The sequence below is a fragment of the Thamnophis sirtalis genome, unplaced genomic scaffold (assembly GCF_051295495.1).
Source record: "Thamnophis sirtalis isolate CommonGarterSnake01/CBP01778 unplaced genomic scaffold, rThaSir2_p1.2 scaffold_3, whole genome shotgun sequence".
Taxonomy (NCBI): domain Eukaryota; kingdom Metazoa; phylum Chordata; class Lepidosauria; order Squamata; family Natricidae; genus Thamnophis; species Thamnophis sirtalis.
Window position 1 is genome coordinate 20,505,090 of NW_028261383.1, and position 15,230 is coordinate 20,520,319.

Genomic DNA, 15,230 nt, shown 5'->3' on the forward strand with positions numbered 1-15,230 from the left:
AAACGGGGTAAAATGCACTTAATGTTTTGCTTAGCAACACAAATTTTGGGCTCAATTACAATCATACATCAAGGACTATCTGGATTTCCCTTGAAGCTCTTTCCACAATTTCTTTATTGATATGGCTTTTCCCATGTGCGGAAGCCTCTAGAGCAGGTAAAAGCGCTACTCCTTAAAAAGTTCAACTCCATTTTTCTCCCATATGGATCTTTTTATGTGATATGATCTCACAACTCCTTCTAAAGCTATCCCCACATGTCACACATTTATAAGGTCCTTCTTCTGTATGGATCATCTTGTGAGAATTAAGATCACAAATACCAGTAAAGGTCTTTCCACACTCCATGCATTTATAAGGTCCTTCTTTGTGGATCCTCTTGTGGGAATTAAGATCATTACTATGAGTAAAGGTCTTTCCACACACCATGCATTTATAAGGTCTTTCTCCTGTGTGGATCCTCATGTGGTAATAAAGACTATTCATGTAACTAAAGGTCTTTCCACATTCCATGCATTGATGCGGTTTCTCTCCTGTGTGAATTCTCTTGTGAGTATTAAGATTACCACTCTTCCTAAAACCCTTTCCACATTCCATGCATTGATATGGCTTTTCTCCTGTGTGGATCAAATTGTGGGAATTAAGACTACTGCTACAATTAAAGGTTTTTCCACACTTCATGCATTTATAAGGTCTTTCTCCTTTGTGATTCCTTTGATGTGTTATAACGGAATAATTAAAGGAGGCGGCCTTTCCCTGCTCCATGCAGGTATTTGGTTTCTCTTCTGAATGTGTCTTTTTATGAGAAAAGAGATGATCAGATTTATTGAACCTCTTTCCACACTCCATGGATGTATATGGTCTTTCTCCATTATTGATAACTGTCTGGTTAGGAAGCCAATGGACCCGAGAAAAACCATTTTTAATTCCACTTTGTGATTTCTTTGTTTCATCATTCTTTGGTTGCATCTGATCTTCAAATTTCCTTTCCCCCACTTTTGAATGGATCGATTGGTGTTTCCGCTTGCAACTCTCATTCTCTTGCCCATTAAAGCCTTGGAAAAGAAAAAGGAAAACTGTATATTTTTGTTTCTATAGGATTGGATCACAACCCTGAACTAATGTTTGACCTGGGACAATTCCATGGTGCCACAACCTTCGGTAGTGTATTGGACACCGTACCCACCCTCAACTTAGATTAAAGGCAAACTCGGTACACAAATGGGCACATCTCTAAGAAGGGAACATCCCTCTCAGGACTCATGTGGTCTTGGCTATAGCAGCTTAGGACCATCAGGAACCCAGGAGGGAATACCGAATCGTGGTCGGCAGAACCTGGCTTGAGAGAGGCCACACCATCCCTGCATGGAGCCTGTTCCCCAGATTCTTGCTAATATCTTCTATGAAATGAGTACAGTGTATTTTATGAGCAGAAAGCATTTTTAAAAAATCTTTATGTAAAAAGCCAGGTTATGATGTTTTCCAATTTTTCTTTCAATAAATTTCCTTCTTCCATAAAATCAGTTTGGTCAAATGGCATGCCAGGCCACATGGCTCTATGTGCCACTTTGGGCATGCGTATCATAGGTTCGCCATCATGGCCCTACAAAAACCCTTTAACATGGACTGAGAGAGTTTTGGCCCAAAGTCACCATTTATGCCTATTGTAGAACCAGTACTCACAGTCACCCAGTTTCTAGCCTGGTATCTTAACCATTGGACCAAACTGATTTTATGGAAGAAGGAAATTAATTCACAGAAAAATTTGAAATCTGCATAGCCTACCATTTACATAAAGTATATTCTTTTTTTCTTAAACGTTTCCTGCTCCTAAAATACAAAATACTCATTTCAACAACTGTAGAATGATGTAGCAACATAACAAAATTGAAAATAATGAAGGGGTCAGAATACTTTCTGAATGCACTGTAAGTAAATATTTTTCCCCCCAGAAATAACATTTAACTCCCTTCTCTATATTTCTGAGCACAGAAAAGGGTTCTTACCCAGAGAAAACAGATTCCTGGAATTCTCCAGCATGACTTCTCCATGCAGTGCTTTTTGGTCAGCATCCAGTTGAGACCACTCCTCCTTGGAGAAATACACGGACACTTCCTCAAAGGACACAACATCCTAAACAAGGAAACATGTTTCCTTATTATCAGAGAATCCCAAGAATAATGGGATAATTTTCTTCCACCAATTCTAGGAAAGAGATCCAGTGAACAAAATGGATACCTTCTGCAGAATTAAGATCTCACCTCTTTTAGCTGACGGCACAACTAAATTATGTTTGATCAAGCTGGAAGTGTTTGCAATGCCTTACAATATAACCAACTAAAGTAGTCTTGCTCAGTTGGTAGTTGGTTCTTAATTCCACTACTTGTCAGTGACTCCCACTCTTCCTAGGATTGGCAGGGCAAAATACTGGCAAAACCCATCTGACATGATTTCCAATGGTTCACTTTATCCACTGAGGGACAAATGTACCCCAACTCCAGATCTTCATGAAGAAGTTGAAAGTGGTTGTAAGAGTACTATATTGCATAGTATATGTCTATAGAGATTTTCAATATCAGGTCACGGTCACTGTTCCCTCTAAGGTGCGCGCGTGCGCGGCCGCGCACGTCGCTAGAAACCTCCGCACAGAGCTTTCTAACTGCCGCGCAGAGCTTTCTACCAAAGCAAACGTGGGGAAGTCCTTTGCAGGCAGCTAGAACTGGCCGCCTGCAAAGGACCTCCCCAGACTTGTTTTGATGAGCCGCCAGTCCTCTTGCTTCTTCTCCTTCACCAGCAAAGCTCCCGTAGTGGTGCCTCTCTCTCCACACGGAGCACCTGAGCTGGCCCCCGCATTATCCCTCCCCCTTCCTCCTCTGCTGTGCTTTTGAGGCCGCGGGAGCTAGTAGGAAAGCGGCGGAGGTGGAGGCGATGGCAGGGATAACCCAGAGCCCAGCTGAGGTGCTCCGAGCGGAGAGGGAGGCACCACCGCCGCTGCTTTGCCGGTGAAGGAGAAGGAGCAAGAGGACTGGAGGCTTTGAAATGGTCCCGCCGGCTGCAGATTTGATTCAGCGTAAGCAGGGGCCGAACACATGCTGAGCCGACTTTGCGCAGTGAGGCGGAGTAATTCAACCCCCCCAAAGAACACGTGTCTGTGTGTGTGTGTGTGTGTGTGTGTGTGTGTGAGAGAGAGAGAGAGAGAGAGAGAGAGAGAGAGAGTTGGATCGAAATTGGTGGCCAAAGGAGTGGCGGGAAGGAAGGAAGGAAGGAAGGAAGGAAGGAAGGAAGGAAGGAAGGAAGGAAGGAAGGAAGGAAGGAAGGAAGCCCTGCCCCCTGTGAAAAAAACTGAAGATGGAGCAGTGAATGAATAAGCCATAAAAGCAACAAACAGTTAATGCGTAAGTAAGCTGAGGAGGAAGTTCTCAACTAAGGAAGCAATATTAGAAAGAAATATAAAAAGCTCAATATGCCAAAACACTTATTTTAGTCTTCATTTAATTACTTGTATTGTAGTCTGATGTAACATCTTTTTAAAGTTAGCGTTAGTTAGAAAAGATAGGGTACAAAACTTAAAAAATAATAAAAATTCTACATTCATTTTGAAAAATAAATGCAATACTTGATTAATTTCATATCTTTATTTAAAATAGTTTTGGCATGGCATATCATTTTATTGACTCAGTTGGAAATGATGTGGATGTTGTATCTGATTCTGAGGCATATATATTCTTAAGTAACATAACATATAGCATATTGTCCAAACTTGCTAGACTATTTAATTGATCTTATTACTTTAAAGGGGGAGAGTTTCATGATAAATTATTTTATTACATTTATGTTGTATTTATATATTATATTTATTACATTTATATTCCACATTATATATTTGTACTGTTATTTTAGTGTTTATTGTCAATTTTGATAGATATATTGATATATCAATACTGATTTTAATCATACTAAATAACAATTACTGCTATTATTTATCAGCATTAAATATTTACATTTTTAATATCGAGTTAGTCATATTTTAGAATAATAGGATTATCTTTTAATAGGATAATTGGCAAAATCTAATTCAAATGTGATGGGTTGCATTCCAAAGGAATGTGAGAGGACAGGTTGCCTGCAAAATGCCAGGACCCAGGACCCTGTTGGTGCCATGTCTCTCTCTAGCCAGTCTAATGATCTAAAAGCTGAGCAGAAGTCTTTTTTTTTTCAGGGTGAGCAGAAAAGTATAGTGTTTGAGTAGCACATTTTCATGCCTGGCATTCATCAGGCTGAAACCTCGCTCACAATTGGTGCTTGGCGCTTGGAATGTTGCGCAAATGTCCAGCAGACGAGACAGAAGTTCAAACTGTTGCTCTCTTAGGTGCTCAGGCATGAAACTGTGCCGCTCAAACACTATACTTTTCCGCTCACCCTGAAAAAAAATTAGAGGGAACATTGGTCACGGTTGTCCCAAAGATAATATTTTGTTTCTAATGGTGTGTGAAAAAAAACCTGGAACACGGAAGGAAGAACCCCGATGCTGACAACAGTCTGGTCAATGAAACCTGATGGTAAAGCAGTAGGGGTGGAGAAAGCCACTCACAAAGGATCCCCTCAGAAGGAAGAGGGTACATTAAGCTGAGTGTGAATGTTCAGTGTCCTGAGGTCAAATTTGTATTGCTTAGAAGGAGCAATTTTATACATTGAACTCTAGAACAAAATGAAATCCATCCAAGATTCATGGATCTTTTCCGGTCTTTCTCCTCCTTACCTGAAGAAGCGGTTCAGCAAATCTTTCAGCTACAGTATAAAGAGGTGATTCTAAAAAGTCCAAGGACAGTTTTCTATTCTCTGTGAGAAAGAGAAAAATACTGGAAGCAGATTTGTTAAAGAGAGACACTCCAATGAAGAGGAGCGAAAGAATCAGCTAAATGTTGAAATCTCGCATCATCAAAATCTCAAGCTTTTTTTACCTTGCGTAGCATCTTGATTTTGATCTTTCTGGATGTTCTCCCTGAAGAGAAGCTTGAATGACTCTTTCCTCCCCTTAGGATACTCAGCTAAAGCTTCCGAAGATTTCTAGACATGATGTGATAGGAGAAACAAAGGAACAGCACAGAGATAGAAATGAATTATCATACTGCACCTTCAAACTAGAGGCCCCCAATGTCCATTACTGAAACAGAAGGGAAGAATTGCCCAAAATACATCTTCTAGAAGAACACAAAAATGCCCTTAGGATAATAATCACAGACAATTCTGCCAGAAAGGAATTGACAAATTCAGAGAGATCCTCTTTAGAGCTGCCATGATTCTATTCTCCCACCTGCAACTCTTCTTGCATGTTTTCCTCCTCCTGAGTCAGCAAGAAGCCTTCGGCCAGGGACACCGCCTGGGAACTGGTCTCTGCTCCACACTCCCGCACCCATTTTGACATCTGGGGGGGAAGGACAGCCAGCAACTGTTCCAGGAGCACCAGGTCCAGCATCTGAGCCTTTGTGTGTTTTTCTGGTTGCAGCCACTGTCGACAAAGATAGTGAAGCTGAGTGCAAACATCTCGGGGACGGCTCCCATTCTGAAACCGCACTTTCCTGAAGTGACAGCACTGGACCATTGAACTATTGGATGCCTCTTCTTGGCTCTTCCGCCCAGGACTTGCACCATTCTTCCCACAGCCCCAAGGCTGAGCAGCTGGAGGGCCTTTTCCAATTTCTGCATCTGCTGGGTGTTGGCCCTCCATCTTCTCTCTGGTCTCTAATGCACCTCCAAAATGTACCCAAGGATCTCCACAGGTCTTTCTGTTCACAAGAGGTCTGGGGAAATTTTACAAGGCCATTCAGCTCTCTTCGCAAACAAGATACTTAAGATTCCAGAAGAACCATAAAGTATTCCCAGCTTATATTCCTGAAATGGAAAACAAATAATTTAGGGTGTTTACTAGGGTGAATAATTGAACTACGTAGCATCCTTATCAAGAGAGGGAAGGGAAGCGAGAAGGAATAATCAAAAAAAGAAATTTCAATGAACCTACCAATGTCGGGGGGGGGGGATGTTATAAATTAACTTTATCTCTATACATAAAGGGAAAATTGTTAAAATTTAATTTTTAAATGTCTTCATTATATTATTATCATATACTTTATTCATTGAACATGAGTCAGTCTCCTGAACATTCAAAAAAGCATCACAAATACCACTGACTGTGCTAATGATTGATATGGATTGCTGCCAGCATCCTAGGTATCAACCAAGAACCTTCTTAAAACATATGATGTTCCGAGTAGCAGAGTTTTTTGCAGGAAGCTGCAATTTGTTGATGCATCTTATAAAATTATTGGACATGGTGCCAAGTGCTCCAATGACAATGGGTATCACTGTTACATGTTTCATCCATAATCGTGTAGTTTTGATGGCCAGGTCACGATATTTCGTGATTTCCAGTTCTTTTTCTTCAACTCTGGCATCTCCTGGTACAGCGATGTCAATAAATTGACGCTGTTTTTTTTTCCTCTCTAGCGCCAACTGGGAGGATCGGAAGCTTTGCTTTCTTCCTGCCTGGCCCGCGTATGCACAGGGACGACAGGGGAACATGGAATCAGGGGCTCCCCCCCCCCTTCCCATATCTCCAAATCCGATGAAGTTTTGCATGTCTCCAATGTGAGCCTCCAGCGCGGGAGAAAAGCCCCATCACTGAACCCCGAATCACATCTGGATCTCGAACCATGAAAACCTCCCTGCAGCCCCTTCCTTTGCTAGAAAGACTCACCCAAAGACTCATAGCGAACGGGGGGGGGGGGCAGGAGCAGACTCGGACACCGTAGAAAGAGCGGACAACCTTTCAAACCTTTGCTGGAAAATGCCTCGGAAGCAATCATCCCTTGACTTGGGAAAGAGACCGCGCATGCTCAGTTCTCTTGTAAGGCGGGAAGGAGCTCCCCGGTTCTTCCAGGGAGCCCCCTAGAGGATCCTATGCGCGTTGCCAGAAGCCCCTGCAAGGACGTCATGTTCCATGCGTGTCTGGAACGATGGGTTTTAGGCTAGATTAAGGAAAGATTCCCTCTGACATTGTCTATCTAGAAAGGACGTGGCATCTCCAGCAAGTATCAGTTTAAAAATTTTCCCCTTTTTAACGTCTAAGAACCACCTGTCATCTTGGGAAGATTGAGAATTGCCTCCCACAAATCTTTCCGTAAGTTTCATGTATTTTTAATTTTTAGTTAGAACAAAATGAAATTTAATAATGTCTCATAAATAACCATACCAGTGAATATTTAATTAAATTTAATTCACATTTAGATTTTTTTCCTAAACCTTATCATATGATAGGCAAAAAGTACTTGGAAAATGATTTTTGAATATACATTTAATGGGCATTCTGTCTTATTTTGTGAAAGCAATTCTTTCCTTCATTCTGGTTTATTTTGTGAGAGGAATGAAGCTTTTTCCATACATGATACAATCAATGTTCAGGGGGATGATGCAAAGCAGGGGTGTCAAACTCAATTTTATTGAGGGCCGCATCAGCATTGACCTCAAAAGACAAGTTGCATGTAAGACTATGACAACTCAGAGAGGCCGGGTGAGTGTGGCCAGGTGGCCATAGTTGGCTCACTGGGTGTGGCTGACTTGGGACAGCTGGGTCAGGATGGAATATGTTGCACTAGGCAACTCAAGATGGGGAAAATTCAGTGCCTTTTTATCCAAGCCCAAGCGTGATTGGCAATTTGCAAGCTTAATGTTGATAAAAGTCACCAAGCTTGGATTGGCTCCTCTGTGTGTGTGTGTGTGTGTGTGTGTGTGTGTGTGTGTGTGTGTGTGTGTGTGTGTGTGTACGCACAGGACAACAATGGAGACGTTCTTCTCCATGCGTCCATCCTGGTTCTCCTTGACCTCTCAGCGGCTTTCGATACCATCGACCATGGTATCCTTCTGCGACGACTGCGGGAGGTGGGAGTGGGAGGCACTGTTCTGCGGTGGTTCTCCTCCTACCTCTCGGACAGGTCGCAGTCGGTGTTGGTGGGGGGGCAGAGATCGTCCCCGAGGCCCCTAACTTATGGGGTGCCGCAGGGTTCGGTCTTATCCCCCCTACTATTCAACATATACATGAAACCGCTGGGCGAGATCATTCGGAGGCACGGGATAAAATACCATCAATACGCGGACGATACACAGCTGTATCTGTCCGCCCCGTGCCAACTCAATGAAGCGGTGGACGTGATGAGCCGGGGTCTTGAGGCCGTTAGGGACTGGATGAGAGCTAACAAACTGGTACTCAACCCAGACAAGACTGAGTGGCTGTTGTGTTTCCCTCCCAACAATTTGGCCAACATTCCACCAATCAGGCTGGGGGGTCAAAATTTATACCCCTCAGACAGGGTCCGCAACTTGGGAGTCCTCCTGGACCCACAGCTGACTTTTGACCACCATTTGTCAGCTGTGACCAGGGGGGCATTTGCCCAGGTTCGCCTGGTGCGCCAGTTGTGGCCCTACCTGAACCGGGAGGCTCTCACAACAGTCACTCGAGCCCTTGTGATCTCTAGGCTGGAATACTGCAATGTGCTCTACATGGGGCTGCCCTTGAAGAGCATCCGGCGACTTCAGCTAGTCCAGAATGCAGCCGCGCGAGTGATTGTGGGCGCACCGCGGTTCGCCCACATAACACCGATCCTCCGTGAGCTGCGCTGGCTACCTGTTGATCTCCGGGTGCGCTTCAAGGTGCTACTCACCATTCATAAAGCCCTTCATGGTAGTGGATCTGACTATTTGAGAGACCGCCTTCTGCCGATTACCTCCCTTCGTCCCATCAGATCGCATAGAGTAGGCCTCCTCCGAATTCCATCCGCCAGTCAGTGCCGACTGGCGACTACGCGGAGAAGAGCCTTCTCGGTTGCAGCTCCGACGCTTTGGAACGATCTCCCCGTGGAGATTCGCACCCTCACCACCATCCAGACCTTCCGCATAGCCCTCAAGATCTGGCTATCCCGTCAGGCCTGGGGATAAGATCCTAATCTCGCCCCGCCCGAATGCCGAATGAATGTTGTGTTTTATTGGTCATTTTCCTTTATTCACATTTCTTTTGTGTCCTGTCTTGCACTCCCCTCCTATGAAATGTAAGCCGCCCTGAGTCCCCTTAGGGAAAAGGGCGGCCTATAAATGTCAATAAAATGAAAATGAAATGAAATGAATGAAATCTCAGATATCATTGGTGTTTGTTTCCCTGTCAGTTACCTACTCCCAACAAAGCAACAGACAGAGGGCTGACACTGTTGAGTGTGAAAGGGTGGAGGTTAAAGTTTGCAGAGAGCTGTGTCCAACTTCTACCTTGATAGATCTTTGGAGAGGGTTGGGGTTAGAAGCACTCCCCAGCCATCCTGCACAAGAGAGGCTAGCCCTTTCTGAAAGGAAATCCTTGTTTCCAGTTAGGTGTGGTAAAGATGCTGGCTTGTTAGGGCACCCTTCCTCCTCTCCAGAGATCTGTCAAGGCAAAAGCTGGACATGGGGGAAACTACTTCCTGTAAACTTTCTCCTCCACACTTCCATAAGCAACTGCCTATTATGGGCCAGACAAGGCTGGAAATAGGTATCCAGAGTTCTCCAGCAGAGGAAGGCGAGACCAGGATGAGCACCAAAGCTTCGCCTATCAGAGGAGCCTCGCTATCCCTCTCAGGCCATATGGAGGATCCCTGGATAGAGGCACGGGATGCCCAGAGGCCTAGGATCTTGCAGCCCAGGTCAACCTTCCTGAAGGGTTGCTCAGCCACCCTTATCTTCTCTTTGTGATTGCAGCTGCTGTGCTTACTCTTCTTGGCCATGTTGCTCATAATGGGTGTGTGAGAACAAAGTGTGCCAGAGGGAGGCCCACTCCCTTTCCATGGCGACCCGACTTTGTAAGCAAAGCATTGTCAGTGTTCGGATGGGAGACCACAAGGAGAGGCCAGGAGGAGGGGACAAAAGGGATGGCGAGACTAGCAGGGTTCCTGGTGGACAATTGCTAAGGCAGTTCACTTAGGTCCACCCTCCATCTCATTACAATCTACTACCTTCCTCCCTGCCTTCCTCGTCCTCATTCCTATCTTCTGCCTTTCTTCCATGCCCAGAAAGGGACATGGGGAGAGGGAAAAGAGTGGCAGAGCTTCCAGTTGCCATAGCTTTCCCATGTGGAGCCAGGGCCAGCCTGGTGAAAAGGACAGTGCCTGGAGGCACAGGACCAGCTGCAAGTCTGGGCCAGCAAGTAGGCCATGATGGCCAAGAGCAGCAGCGCAGCGTCCGCCCCCAGGGCCTCTGCTGCCTCCATGGCCCACTTGCTTCTCCGGACCTTGCATGCTCACCATCTCCTGTTGCGATATACGTGCAGGTATGCATCTGCCATACTGTAACATGTATAGAACAGAATAATTAACCATATGATTAAATCAGTAAACTAAAAGCAATAATTGGCCATATGATTAGATCAGTAAGACAAACTGTCCAACTCCAAGCGTTGATTAAATCAGTACCCTTAACACTAAGCAGATCAGCAACCACAGACTTGTAACTAAGCGTTGATTAAATCAGGGGTTACAACTGTTTAACTCTCAAACATTAATTAAGCATTGGATGTTTGCATGATGATAAAAGATTATTGACTATGAGCATTCCTTAGGTCTACATGGAAGTAAATGAGTTACCATATACTGTAAGCTTGCACAATCATGATTGGTCCCCATTGGCTATGTGAATCCACCCCTCCCTTGTGTATGCTCAATAAAAAAGGACCCCCAGACTTCGTTCTGGGTCGGTTTCGTCCCGAAGGAAATTCGTGTCTGAGTCTTCTTTCCTCATTGGCTTCATGAACCACCCGCGGAGAAATCGCAGACCGCGGGCTGGTACTGACGGGACTTGCGTTTGACATGTCTGATTTAGTATAAAAAACAAACATAAAAAGAACTCATTGTTTGTATATTTCTTTTGTATCTTCTATATTTTTTCAAAGTAAAACATTTCCACAACCCGTATTGGGAGAAACCATCTAGAATCCAGTGCTACTCATAAATATTTTAAGCTCAACTCAGTCAAACTGGGTATGGTTGATGATTTGAAACAGCAGTCCCTACCCTTTTGGACTTTGTAGCAAAGCGAGGTGGGAGGAAGAGACAGAGGATGGTTCTGTGCAAGCAGCAGGAAGACGCATGCATGCACAGCTCCATTTGTGGAAGTAACTGGCCTGTGCACCTGCCGCTCACAAAAATAGAGGTTTCCATATCAGTGCCAGCGCTTGACACTTGCACAAGTGGAGCAACTTCCGCACAAGCTCACCCACTGCTTCCGTGGCCCAGTTCCAAACAGGCCACAGCCTTTGGGTTGGGAACTCCTGGTTTAAAAAGAACCCATGAGACATTGGTAGCATCCATCACTCTGGATGCAGGAATAAGAACTCTCACTGGACTCTTTCTCAGACAAGCAGAGATGGAAAAGGTAGAACAGCCCAAAAAAAGGGAAAGGCCAAGATACTTTGCCCAATATCAGAACAGAAATATTCAGGCAACACCAAGAGATATCTGATAACCTCTAACAAACTTATGGTTTTTTTCCCCTTTTTAACCTAAGATAATTGAAGAGTAATGTGATAATTGTGTTTGGTATTTTGGAATATTTGAAACAATATAATGGAAAAAAACCGGAATATTTCTGCACTTAGGAAAGTCCTTTGTCTATTGAAACTTAGCAAAAACCACAAGCAGGATTAGGGATCCACACTGTTCTGGTTTGCATTAGAAACGCAATTTATGCATGCATGTCTAAGAAGAGCTACAGTTTATTTGGATTATTACTCATGTGATCCTTGTGTGATATTTTGGACAACTATAGGTAGTCCTAAATTTACTATAGTTCAAATAGTGATTATTCAAAGTTATAGAAGCACTGAAAAACATGACGTCCATTTTTCACACTTATGACTGTGGAAGCATCTCAACAATCACCTGATCAAACTTCAGATGTTGGCAACCAATTCATGTCAGCTGCAGTGTTCTTGGATTATTTGATCATCTTTTGTGAGCTTCTGACAAGCAAATCCAATGGGGAAGCCTGATTTATTTCATAACAGTATTACTAACTTAACAACTACAGTGATTTACTCGCAAAAAGTGGCAAGAAAACTCGTAAAACGGAGCAAAATGCACAATAACTTTCGCTTTGCAACATAAATTTTGGGCTCAAATACAGTCATACACCAAGGACTATCTGGATTACCCTTGAAGTTCTTTCCACAATTTCTTTATTGATATGATTTTTCCAATGTGTGGAAGCCTCTATAGCGAGTAAAAGGCTACTCCTTAAAAAGTTCCACTCCATTTTTCTCCCATATGGATCTTTTTATGGGATGTGAGATCACAATTCCTTCTAAAGCTATCTCCACATGTCACACATTTATAAGATCCTTCCCCTGTGTGGATCCTCTTGTGAGAATTAAGATCATAACTACGCGTAAAGGTCTTTCCACACTCCATGCATTTATAAGGTCCTTCTCCTGTGTGGATCCCCTTGTGGGATTTAAGATCATAAACACAAGTAAAGGTCTTTCCACACTCCATGCATTTATAAGGTCCTTCTCCTGCGTGCATTCTCTTGTGGGAATTAAGATTATAACTGTGAGTAAAAGTCTTTCCACACTCCATGCATTTATAAGGTCCTTCTCCTGTGGGGATCCTCTTGTGAGAATTAAGATCACAAATACGAGTAAAGGTCTTTCCACACTCCATGCATTTATAAGGTCCTTCTGTGTGGATCCTCTTGTGGGAATTAAGATCATTACTACGAGTAAAGGTCTTTCCACACTCCATGCATTTATAAGGCCTTTCTCCTGTGTGTGTCCTCATGTGGGAATTAAAATCATAACTACGAGTAAAGATCTTTCCACACTCCAAACATTTGTAAGGTCCTTCTCCTGTGTGAATCATCTTGTGGGAATTAAGATTATGACTACGAGTAAAGGTCTTTCCACACTCCAGGCATTTATAAGGTCTTTCTCCTGTGTGGATCCTCATGTGGTAATAAAGACTACTGCTGTAAGTAAGGGTCTTTCCACATTCCATGCATTGATATGGCTTCTCTCCTGTGTGGATCAAATTGTGGGAATTAAGACTACTGCTACAATTAAAGGTTTTTCCACACTTCATGCATTTATAAGGCCTTTCTCCTTTGTGATTCCTTTGATGTCTTATAAGTGAAGAATTAAAGGAGAAGGTCTTTCCACACTCCATGCAAGTATTTGGTTTCTCTTCTGAATGTGTCTTTTTATGAGAAAAGAGATGATCGGATTTATTGAACCTCTTTCCACACTCCATGGATTTATATGGTCTTTCTCCATTATTGATCACTGCATGGTTAGGAAGCCGACGGACCCGAGAAAAACCATTTTTAATTCCACTTTGTGATTTCTTTGTTTCATCATTCTTTGGTTGCATCTGATCTTCAAATTTCCTTTTCCCCCATTTCGAATGGATCGATTGGCGTTCCCGCTTGCAATTCTTATTTTCTTGCCCATTAAAGCCTTGGAAAAGAAAAAGGAAAACTGTATATTTTCATTCCTATAGGATTGGATCACAACCCTGAACCAATGTTTGACCTGGGACAATTCCATGGTTCCACAACCTTCTGTAGTGTATTGGACACCATACCCACCCTCAACTTAGATTAAAGGCAAACTCGGTACACAAATGGACACATCTCTAAGAAGGGAACATCCCTCTCAGGACTCATGTGGTCTTGGCTATAGCAGCTTAGGACCATCAGGAACCCAGGAGGGAATACCGAATCGTGGTCGGCAGAACCTGGCTTGAGAGAGGCCACACCATCCCTGCATGGAGCCCGTTCCCCAGATTCTTGCTAATATCTTCTATGAAATGAGTACAGTGTATTTTATGAGCAGAAAGCATTTTTAAAAAATATTTATGTAAAAAGCCAGGTTATGATGTTTTCCAATTTTTCTTTCAATAAATTTCCTTCTTCCATAAAATCAATTTGGTCAAATGGCATGCCAGGCCACATGGCTCTATGTGCCACTTTGGGCACGCATATCATAGGTTCGCCATCATGGCCCTACAAAAACCCTTTAACATGGACTGAGAGAGTTTTGCCCAAAGTCACCATTTATGCCTATTGTAGAACCAGTACTCACAGTCACCCAGTTTCTAGCCTGGTATCTTAACCATTGGACCAAACTGATTTTATGGAAGAAGGAAATATATTCACAGAAAAATTTGAAATCTGCATAGCCTACCATTTACATAAAGTATATTCATTTTTTTCTTAAACGTTTCCTGCTCCTAAAATACAAAATACTCATTTCAACAACTGTAGAATGATGTAGCAACATAACAAAATTGAAAATAATGAAGGGGTCAGAATACTTTCTGAATGCACTGTAAATAAATATTTTTTCCCCCAGAAATAACATTTAACTCCCTTCTCTATATTTCTGAGCACAGAAAAGGGTTCTTACCCAGAGAAAACAGATTCCTGGAATTCTCCAGCATGACTTCTCCATGCAGTGCTTTTTGGTCAGCATCCAGTTGAGACCACTCCTCTTTGGAGAAATACACGGACACTTCCTCAAAGGACACAACATCCTAAACAAGGAAACATGTTTCCCTATTATCAGAGAATCCCAAGAATAATGGGATAATTTTCTTCCACCAATTCTAGGAAAGAGATCCAGTGAACAAAATGGATACCTTCTGCAGAATTAAGATCTCACCTCTTTTAGCTGACGGCACAACTAAATTATGTTTGATCAAGCTGGAAGTGTTTGCAATGCCTTACAATATAACCAACTAAAATAGTCTTGCTCAGTTGGTAGTTGGTTCTTAATTCCACTACTTGTCAGTGACTCCCACTCTTCCTAGGATTGGCAGGGCAAAATACTGGCAAAACCCATGTGACATTATTTCCAATGGTTCACTTTATCCACTGAGGGACAAATGTACCCCAACTCCAGACCTTCATGAAGGAGTTGAAAGTGGTTGTTAGAGTACTATATTACATAGTATATGTCTATAGAGATTCTCAATACCAGGTCACGGTTGTCCCAAAGATAATATTTTCTTTCTAATGGTGTGTGGAAAAAACCCTGGAAGACGGAGGGAAGAACCCCGATGCTCACAACAGTCTGGTCAATGAAACTTGAGGATGAAGCAGGAGGGGTGGAGAAAGCCACTCACAAAGGATACCCTCAGAAGGAAGAGGGTAGATTAAGCTGAGTGTG

At 43.1% G+C, this 15,230-nt stretch overlaps 2 protein-coding genes across 3 annotated transcripts in view; both read right to left on the bottom strand.

Moving 5' to 3' along the window:
* LOC148047437 (uncharacterized) overlaps positions 1–15,230 on the bottom strand; it is a 21,952-nt gene continuing 6,722 nt past the window's right edge. Inside the window, exons 5-7 of one of the 2 annotated variants that reach the window (XM_087711470.1) lie at positions 14,469–14,595; positions 12,331–13,517; positions 1–703 (exon numbers count right to left, since the gene is read on the bottom strand). In XM_087711470.1, the coding sequence (XP_087567596.1) occupies positions 182–703; positions 12,331–13,517; positions 14,469–14,595 (1,836 nt within the window). In that variant the 3' untranslated portion in view covers positions 1–181. Of the gene's footprint in view, positions 704–12,225; positions 13,518–14,468; positions 14,596–15,230 lie in introns of those variants that run through there. The other variant, XM_087711469.1, reaches the window with a different exon arrangement.
* On the bottom strand, positions 4,796–6,854 carry LOC148047438 (zinc finger and SCAN domain-containing protein 25-like). The gene is made up of 3 exons (XM_087711577.1): positions 6,753–6,854; positions 5,313–5,890; positions 4,796–5,065 (listed from the first exon to the last, which is right to left on the bottom strand). The coding sequence occupies exons 2-3, from the start codon at positions 5,724–5,726 to the stop codon at positions 4,937–4,939; spliced, it is 543 nt and encodes a 180-aa protein (XP_087567703.1). The 5' UTR covers positions 5,727–5,890; positions 6,753–6,854; the 3' UTR covers positions 4,796–4,936.